This window comes from Microchirus variegatus, assembly GCF_963457635.1.
Source record: "Microchirus variegatus genome assembly, chromosome: 5".
In the NCBI taxonomy this organism is placed as follows: Eukaryota; Metazoa; Chordata; class Actinopteri; order Pleuronectiformes; family Soleidae; genus Microchirus; species Microchirus variegatus.
In genome coordinates, this window is record NC_139806.1 from 12,844,323 (window position 1) to 12,854,307 (window position 9,985).

Below are 9,985 nucleotides of genomic sequence, written 5' to 3' on the forward strand. Positions count from 1 at the left end.
AATCAATTATTAAAAGAGCTTCATGTTCATACTTACTGTTTGTTGCCGGCTGCAGCCAAAACTAAGAGGCTCCCACCTACTGCTCTTCCTACAATCACAAGTGTTTTTATCAGAGACCTACAGCAGTGCCACTCCTCTGCCTTTAACAGAGGTTATGAACTGGGATCTGCCCCTTGTCTGACATTTAATTGTTCGGTGGGGTGTGGGTTTATTTTCTAGGTGGCGACTGCCCTCCCAGACTCAAACGCAGGAGGCAGTGGAAACATGGACGTCTAATGAGAGAAAAACAAACGCAGGGCCGGTAACAACAGCTGAGAGATGACCGATAGAGAAAGTTTAAATCAACATAATGTTCCTCCTGGCATAAGCCTGCTTGTAAATCATGACGCCGTAAGCAGATCTGTCCACATCAATTGTTTCAAGCTCCAGCATTCAGCGTTACCTCAGCGTTATTACAGAGCCAACAAAAACACACAACTGATAAGATAAACTACTTTTCCAAAGACCTGCCAGCCCAATTCCCTCACATTTTCCTTCATTTAGACAAGAAGAATGGGCCAAAAAAAAACACCAGGATGTGACAGTATACACTTAAAATTAATGATCTTAGTCATAAGTAAAACTTGACAGTGAAAAGCATCATTCACTCTTTTAAAGCTTCTGTATGTATGAGCTGTAAGACAGTGTGAAGGATCTTTGGGTTTGTTGCTTTTTATTAAGACATAAAATGACCACGATGTGTCATCAGAGTTTGAGGAAACCGCAGTAAATTCACTTTCATTTGTACGATGCAAACTGGGTCGACCAATCATCAGCCCGGCTCATTATTGGGACGCAGATATTAGGCATTTTGACGCTGCCGATGGTCTGCTGCCGGCCATTTGCTCTCAAGCCACTGCTTCAGCTGACAACAGCTGACAACTACGTGGAGTCTTTTTAGTCTTAATTAGAATCCGTTACCAAACGTCCATATAAATGAGGGAAAAAAGAAGAGGGAAGTTCTGCAATCCAGTACAGTTTACACAAACATTAAGGGACTTAATGACATATTGTCATTTTTACTGTAAATGAATATAGGTTCCAAATCATCCTCAGTAATAAATGATATTATTATCGACTTTGGGCCGCGACAGACGTGCCAGTGTGGATACTTTGCTCTCAGGTGGGGAAGCAAATTGGGGAACTTCAACCAAGTTTAGCCGAGTACTCTCCCCCACTCTTTTTCATTGGATATTATATATATATATCCAACATATATATATGTTAGATATATACATATATATCCAACATATATTTATGTCGCTAAACACGCCTGTGTCCATGCTAAATCCTGCAGTCATCGTCGAAGAGACACTAAGTTGGTTGCAAGTGCCACTGTAATGTATACTGTGTTGACCTTTCCTGGATCATATGGGGTGATTATATGCGTGTCGGGCCGCAGTTTGGCAGGGGCTGCACGAAAAAAGGCTTTACTGTAATAGCTATTCTCCCCTTTCAAGCAATCCATTCTGCAATGACACATTCAACCTTATGTTCTCCAGAAAGGTGGGCCGACACACAGAGACAATATTGATTAGTTAGGTCAATTTCTACACAAAATAATTTAATATGATAAATCAAATATTCTATAATATGTCCAGCTTCTTACCGTAACTGTAAGCATTTGTTGTTTTTGTCTGTGTGAGGCTGAATCTGTTATTTCAGGGGAGTTTAGACATTTAACTGGACAAAATAATAAAAATATGAATTAAAAAATATAAATTTGTATTAATAGATAGAAAGTGTTTAATTCTCATTAACTCATCATTTATCATGGAAAAATGTTAAAGCTTTTTATTCATAGTAAACATGTTTTTATTATGGCTAGACAATTAAAGTGATCCATCCGTTAGTGTCGACAAATGTATAGAAACTTCAAAATTAAGTGATCAAACACATGGGGAAGAAAAGAAAATTGTGAGGAAATATTTACTAAAAAGACTAAATCAATAATGCACGGGTTGTCAAGTGAAGCACTAAAATATCGGTCCATTTTGTCAACAACAGCGAGTGAAGCGTGAAGAACTCATCAAGCTTGGACGAAAACAATTAATCACCATTATTTAAAATGTGTGTGAAGGCTTAAGTGTGGAAAAAAAGAAAGTGCACCATCACCATCAGGGACTGAGACTGGGACTTTTTGTCCGTTGTATTCCCCGTCAAAGTTCAGCCATCAAATCTGACAAAAAAATAATCAGCTTTTTGCTAAACACGACGTGTGCGTGTGTATCCTCTTTAAAAATCAGCCATGTTAACAAGAGCAAACCCACCAGTGTGTATGTACAACAGTGTCCCTGCAGGGGATATCACCAAAGCAGTTAAGTGGCAGACATTAGAGTACTTACACAGCCTATGACAATAGAAGCAGTGATGCACCTTTCAAGGCACAATGTTGTTAAGGTTGGACACAATATCGTACTAGCTGCCATCAGTTCAGCGGGCTAGCTATCGAGTGTCAGGGTGTATTGAGAGAGATACTGCAATCGTATACATTTTATCGGGCTTGTTCTGTCACAAGTGTTTTGTTTAAAGGGGTCTGAGCTGCCTCATTAAGGGCGGGTCAATAAGATGTAACCGCGATCCCACAAATATCCGTAAATGATAAGCGTGTCGCGCTGTATCAGAATACTTGGCATGGTTGGATCAGAGAGACTGGAAAAACTGGTTTGATACTTGGGCAGAGTCTATCACGGGAGTACCTCTCAGATTATTTCCCCCTTTCATGACTGAAATGGGATTATGTCATACTGGCATAATAAGTCGATGTATGAAGTCACACTGTAAACAACTGCACGTTCACATCTTTAGATCGTTTTCCAGGCTTTCATTTCACTTTAGCCTTCAAATCAGTAGCTTGGTAAAAAAAAAAAATCCCAGCTGCTTTAAACAGTATTGAGTATTCCCCTGGACATTTTACAGTCTTTATAACGAGGTTTAGCACTACGATCGTGGGTAGAGTGTGTGTTTGTATTTATCACCTCTTTAGGACCGTGACGCACTGACCTTGCCAGCACCAATAGTTCTGGATAGTCATCCAATTTCTGATGAAATGGTTTAGTAGTCAGATTTGAATCATGGTTAAAGTTAGGGTAAGGCATCAGCTAGTCGTGGTAAGGGACGAAAATCTGCAATTGTTTTTAAATCTGCGCCCCGAGGAGCAGTATAAACTAGAAAAGCACTCAGAGAGCGCAGACCTCCGCCAAGGCCTCAGTGCCTACAAAATATACCCCGTCAGCGCGCCTGGGTCAGACAGCAATTGTTGTGAGCAGTGATAGCGTCTACGGATCATGCCCAAAATCACTTGTTCCTGGTCCCATTGAGGACATTTTCTGAAAATTTCATCCAAATCCATCTGTGACTTTTTGAATTATGCTGGACACTAACAGACAGACAAACAAACTCCGGCGAAAAACATATAACTCCTTGGTGGAGGTCAATAACAGCAATCATTGGGTTGGTCATCATAAAGTACCCTCCGTGAGGTTTCCATGCGCAGTTTGCTTAAGCATAGACGTTTGTGTGGTTGACACCGGTTCAACTACCACGTTAGACTTTTAGACACAACTCACTAATTTCTTTTAATGTCATTGTCTGTGACTTACTGCCTAGCTCTGTCTGTTTCACCCCTAGCCTCATAAATACAGTTACAGGACTTGTTGGGTTAATGTTAAGCTGTCCAAACAAATGGAAGTCAATGCATATCCTAAGAAAAACAGCTGTACAAACCTATGTGTGTAAAGCTCCAAGCATTGCCAAACTTCATTGCAAGTCCACTGTTTCACTTTCAACTTTCCAAGTGTCAGCATGAGCATCAGCCAATCAAAACAGCTCCAACACTACACGGCTAAAACAGAGCTATGGACAAGGTTGTTCTTCTTGGTCGGCGATGAACACTGCCAATAGCCACCAAGCACCAGGCTCGCCCACCATCAAGCTATGTGTGAATCCAGTGTAATTTCTTTCTGAAACCCTTCCAACCTCAAAATACAGGAACACACACTGCCGAGAGGAGGACAGAGGCATGTGAGGACGCTTCACTGATATGGACTACATCATGTCTGAATCACTTGTTAAGAAAAAAAAAAAACACCCACTAAATATTATCATCAGGTCAGTGAGTAACAGGTACACCATCAAATCAATCTGTCTGTTCTTAATAAAACAATTGGTTCAGCATTCATAGATTATTACCAAAAATAAGTGTTTTAGCACTTAACTATAGCTTTGACTTGATGCCTCCGTGATATAATGCAGGCAGGTTAGAAGACACTGAAAGCCTGAAAGGAAGCCCATCCTTTGATATTACTGTTAGTTATTTGGAAACCGAGGGGCAGACTCTAAATTAGAGGTAGACCAATTAATTAGTACAGCCAATTAATCAGCATACGGCTGATTAATTACTTATTTATGCAAGTAAAAATATTCTTATTCACAGAAACTTGGTAAATTATGTTTTTAAAACTAAGCAATGTTATGTACAATCTGTGAACTAAACCGTTATATTTCAATAGCTGGAGGTTAAAATGAAAATTTGCCAAAACATGTATGAAATATCAAAAATTTCATACATGTGATGTAAAACATCCATAGCAATTTTTTTAAGTGTGTTTGAAAATATATTGATATACTATTTATGGAACCTTTGTTATAGTAATATTGAAGAAAATTATACATAGTTGCATTGAATTAATAATCAGCCCGAGCATCAGACATAAAAAAGCATATTGGCCGCCCCCTACTCAAGTTAATGTTATATCTCTAGTAATAGGTGCATAGATGAACGATTGATGGTTGGATGCTCACTCTTTATCTTCCCTTTACCAAAAAAAAAAAAAGAATCATTTTCAGTGTGGCAGTGGCCACTTTCAAATAAAAGTTTGGCTGTTCTTTAATAATTCTTAGTCATGGCACTGTTCTGCTGATGCTCTCAAACTGAGTCAAGTTCAGAACAGTCATGTCAAGGTGGTTTGATGTGTCACCTCTTTGCTACTGGTCCCTGCTCAGCCACAGCATTTTAAAAAGGAGTCTGCTTCTTATTTAGATGCTGCACGCTCATCAGTGTCTCCCGTGCCTTTCTCTCTTGTCCCTGCCGTATTTAAAAAAAAAAAAAAAAAAATGTCACCTCCAGTAAATGCAGAGGGAGAAAAAAGAAAAATGATCAAAACAACTTTCACAACCAAAGTGAGCGGCTGTTTTTGCAATGATTAGGCATGAGTCGGATTATTAATAGTTCTTGGTTGAAAAAAATAGTTTCCGGTGTCAGGTGTGATCAGCCGTCTTAAACTACAATGCATTTTAACAGCTGGAATGTTCTGTTCCAAAACTCCATAAATTTACGTGATAATAAAAATCATAAGTGTTTATGCTCAACTTTGCCAGGTCACATATTTTTGGTTTTCACACGCGTTCTTAGGACACTGCATCAACTTTGACAGCCGACACAAAACACGATCCCTAAATTGAACCATAACCAGGTAACGCCTAACCCAGGGGTCTGCAACCTGTGGCTCTGGAGATGCATGTGGCTCTTCAACACCTCTGCAGTGGCTCCTAAATTACATTCATCTTCATTTTGTGAACACTTAATTAATTTCCATCCACTATAATATGTCACATCCTTGTCTATGTCAAATGTGACACAGAAAATTTGACATACATGAAGAGGTAAACATTAAGCATGAACTATATAAAACAGTAATGAAATGTCAACCGTTTTCTTTTTGTACTTTTTAGATTTCATAAATCTTTGTTTAATATATAGTAAATCTATATACACAACTTGATGTTCTGTTCAATCAAATCCAGATTACATTTATTTGGGTTTAAAAACAAAAGCTTGCAGACCCCCGGCCTGACCCTAACCTTAACACAACCCGAAACTTCACCAATTCCGAGTTTCTGCCTCCTCAGAAGCAGGTTTTGGTCACAATGAGGAGTATTGGATGAAAAGCACAAGCATGCACACACACTTGCTAACCTAGGTTTTCATTTTCTGCAGGGACTTTTATAACCTATACTTTACAACCTTTGCTCGACATTATGTCCTGGAGAGTTGTCACCGAGAATCTTCTATCCAATCAGATGGCTCATCCTCTTCATTTTCTTGTTGCCATGTGTCTGCTCAGCTGTTCAAAAAAAGGCCCTTTGTTGCTTTTTTGCCACAGAGCTTTACTGCCTTCACCTGTATGTTTAGTAAATGAATACAGAGAGACAACCATAGCAAATAGAGAGCACATACAAGCGCAGAAAGTGACTTTGGAAGTGTATAAGGGCAGCAGCACATTGACAGGTAAGCCACAGGTCTAATGATGTAACCGTTGTGTCTCAGATGAGACCTGGCTCCGTGTCTGTTCACGGGAAACAACGTGCGCTTTGTTTCTAATTCAGCTGCCAGGAGACGTCATTTGAATATTTGCAGAGGGCCACCCAAAACAACACTGCAACATGGAACAGGTGTTTGTGTGCGCGCGTGCTTCCGCGTCCGCGTGTCGGAGCGCGCGCGCTCGAGTGACCAAATGAAACAAATGGCAGGTTAGGGTGAGAAATGCTGCAGGGTTACATTGATGTTTATTCCCTTTCAGAGAAATCCGCCTGACACTGAATGAAAAGCCTTCACATACACGCTACACACAACACATACTACGCGCGCTTACGCCACACACACAAACACACACTCACACACATACATGCATAGGCCAATTCTCCATCAAAACCATATGACAGGCGTGGTCATTGAGTGAAAAACGTTGAGGCCACTTAGTTTTTTAGTAAGCGGGGACTAATTATCGGCGACATCGCATGAGAAACATGACAAATGTAGAGCTTTACCTTATGGAGGTCGATGCGTATCCTCTCCTCGCCTTTATGCGGGCTCTCTGGCCACAGGTGATAGCTGGAGCCGTAGTTGGGGCTGTCTTTGCTGCTGTTGCTTCCAGTCGCAGAAGAGTTCCCCGCGTATGCCTGTTGTCTTGCCGGGGGGGTTACGCGGGAGTCGCGGCTGTGTGGCTGTGCCTGCAGATCGCCATGCACGGCGAGCCTCCCAGACTTATTGCGGTCTTGTTCACAGTGCTGCGGACGCTGGGGACTGAGCCCCAGTGCGTCTTGCTGCTGCTGATGCTGCTGCTGTCGCTGCTGCTGCTGCTCCTGCTGCCGCTGCTGCTCCTGCTGTTGCTGTTGCAGCAGTGGAGCCTGGTGAGTCCTACATAGCTCTCCTGAGCCGCTGGCGCAGTAGTTGATAGGCAAGCTGCTCCCCACCAGCAGCTGTTGCTGCGCTCGTAATTGTGGGATCTGATGCTGCTGCAGGTCCGGAGTCTGAGACTCGAATGCTCTCCTGTTCTCCTCGTTTGACTCACATGCATTTAAAGAGCGCCCTTTCTGTGAGTTTGTACGGATTCCTTCAGGGGAGGGGTCCCTCTGTTGGAGTCTTAAATGACTGTGCTGTTGCTGCTGTTGCTGCTGCTGCTGCTGCTGTTGTTGCTGCTGCTGCTGTTGCTGCTGCTGCTGCTGTTGCTGCAACAACTGCCTGTGGTCTCGGTGCCCCCCTGCTCCTCCTCCTCCCCTGCAGCGTTCCACGATGCTTGCCTGTTGGTAGTAATTATTGGCACTCCTTTGGAGTCGATCCCCCCTTTTCGATGCCCGGCAAAACAGCAGAGAGGAGGAGGAGGTTGTTGTTGTTGGTGGTGGTATAGGCGGCGGAAAAGGTGGGGAGGGCTGCGGTGCGAGAGGATCGACAGGATGGTGCTGATTCTGAGTGAAGCTCGCCTCCTGCTCTGAAAAACTGCAGTGGCAGCTTGGAAAAATAGGCTGTTTCTCTGACTGCGGCTGCTGCTGCTGCTGAGAGCCGACCGGGGCCCAGGGATCCTGCTGCAGGCGTGCCGGCAGCCCGGTGTTGGGTTGAGTGTGTCGGTGTGAAGGTCGCTGGGCGGTGTCGTAGCTTTCCAGAGGCTGAGGGTCGCCGCTGTGAACAGGTCTGCGAGTGGGTTGGCTCAGACAGGGAAGCTCCTGGAGGCTCTGGCGGTGCGCGGCAGTGGTGGATGTGCGGTCTCTGTGGTGAGAGGAGGGCGGGGGTGGCAAGCTGAAAACGGGAGCGTCTGGGTCTCGGCTCGGTTTGGCGCTTCCTTGCGTTTGGTCGGGAATGTGGTGCTGATGGACAGCTCCCGCGTACCGATGCCGCATCCCCCTGATCGCCGCGTCTCGCTGTGGTTGCTCCTTTGCCGTGCAGAGCTCCGACACCCGCTCATTGCGATCAGTCCCAGCAGAATAGGACCGACTTGTATCATTGGAAGGTTTGACCAGGACCTGCCTTAAAACGTCACTGTACAACCAAACACCCGCCTTCGACTGAACATCGCTCCATTGCCTGCTCTGCGCACAGGTTACAGCGGATCGATCACTGTGTTATGTTATTGCAACGGATCGAGTTGAGGAAAGGTGTTTAAATCCAGCTCACATGGTCGATCGTCTTAATCCACTGTGGAGTGACTGGATAGACTTTGTCAGTGTTGCCATAACCACACGCAACATAGTCACAAAAATCACTTTTACTGCTACGTCACATGCAACACATGCACAGGCCCGTCTAACATGTTTCCATATAAACCTGTAGTTTATGATCAACTCTGACTGATTATTCTGGCAATACTAAAAAATCATGAAAGCAGCAATGATCACGCTCATTCTCCACAACACATTTCCACTTGTTGGGCCACAGAACACCATACAATGAAGCGGGCTGTATAACGATTACCTCATGCCACGTAGACCGTGCGTCTCGCAGTCATGGTATTTAATAATTTATCAGAATATGCCTGGTTTTGTATTACCAGGCAGAAATATTCAGAATGGGTGCTGCATACATACAGAGGCTACAGTCGGCTCGCGATGTGTGTGTGTGTGTGTGTGTGTGTGTGTGTGTGTGTGTGTGTGTGTGTGTGTGTGTGTGTGTGTGTGTGTGTGTGTGTGTGTGTGTGTGTGTGTGTGTGTGTGTGTGTTGCATGCTCACAGTGTAACATGGTTATACTTCACTGGCACATCAGTCAAAGCGGCATGGAGGGAGAGAGAGAGGCGCAGACGGCAGCTGTCCACGGTGCTGAAGAAGCTCGGACACATTCAAAAACAAAAGCTTATGTTGCGCTGTCAAGTGACTCAATTGCCAGACTATCCAAGTGTCGGGTTGGAATTCCTCATAGATTGATAAAATATCCTCTTTGATAATAATGACGGACATTTGGTTGTTTTTTTTAAATAAGTCCGGTTAAAAAATATATATATATATACACTGTACACTGACAATAGACTGTTCATCCTCTTAGTGCAGACTAATTTACTCCTCTGACAGAGTTGCCTTGTTAAACTATTAAGATTAGGGCTGAAACAATTGCTCAATTAGTAAATTAACAGTCAACTTATTTTGATAATCAGATCATTTGTTTTGAAAATGTTCCTCACGGAGCAAAGATTTTGGTTTATGGACAAAACGAGACATTTGAGAACATCATAATTTCCAGGTTTAAAAAAAGAAAGAAATCACTGATCAACATTTTATCAACCAATCGATTACTCATAATAATAATCGACAGAATTGCTATAGTTGCAGCACTTATCGAGACATTGCAAAACAGGGCATTTGACAGTCTAAATTTTTAGATTCTCAACTGAGTCTGAAACTCCACTGCCCTAAATTTGCTTCCATTAGACCTATCATCAGGACATGAATATGTAAAACCATTATATAAAGCACTAATGTCTGTTAAGAAATTGTCAGTAATGCGTTAATAATAAATAAATATCAGCCTGTACTAATACCATGTGATTTGTTTATCACATGGTATTTTTTTTTTTAAATGCAAACTCTTCCGACTTAAGGAGTGTTTATTCCACAGTATTGCAACCTTAACAGTATGATGACACTTCACTGATTGAGACTCCATCTGCATATAGTTCAGTG

General features: G+C 42.8%; 1 protein-coding gene across 1 annotated transcript; it reads right to left on the reverse strand.

Moving 5' to 3' along the window:
- Positions 1-215: 215 nt before the first annotated feature.
- Positions 216-8,214, reverse strand: LOC310927227 (uncharacterized protein; the record flags this gene model as incomplete). The annotated part of the gene is made up of 3 exons (XM_083889522.1): positions 216-272; positions 6,868-7,094; positions 7,242-8,214. The coding sequence occupies 3 exons, from the start codon at positions 8,212-8,214 to the stop codon at positions 216-218; spliced, it is 1,257 nt and encodes a 418-aa protein (XP_083745648.1).
- Between the last annotated feature and the right edge of the window lie 1,771 nt (positions 8,215-9,985).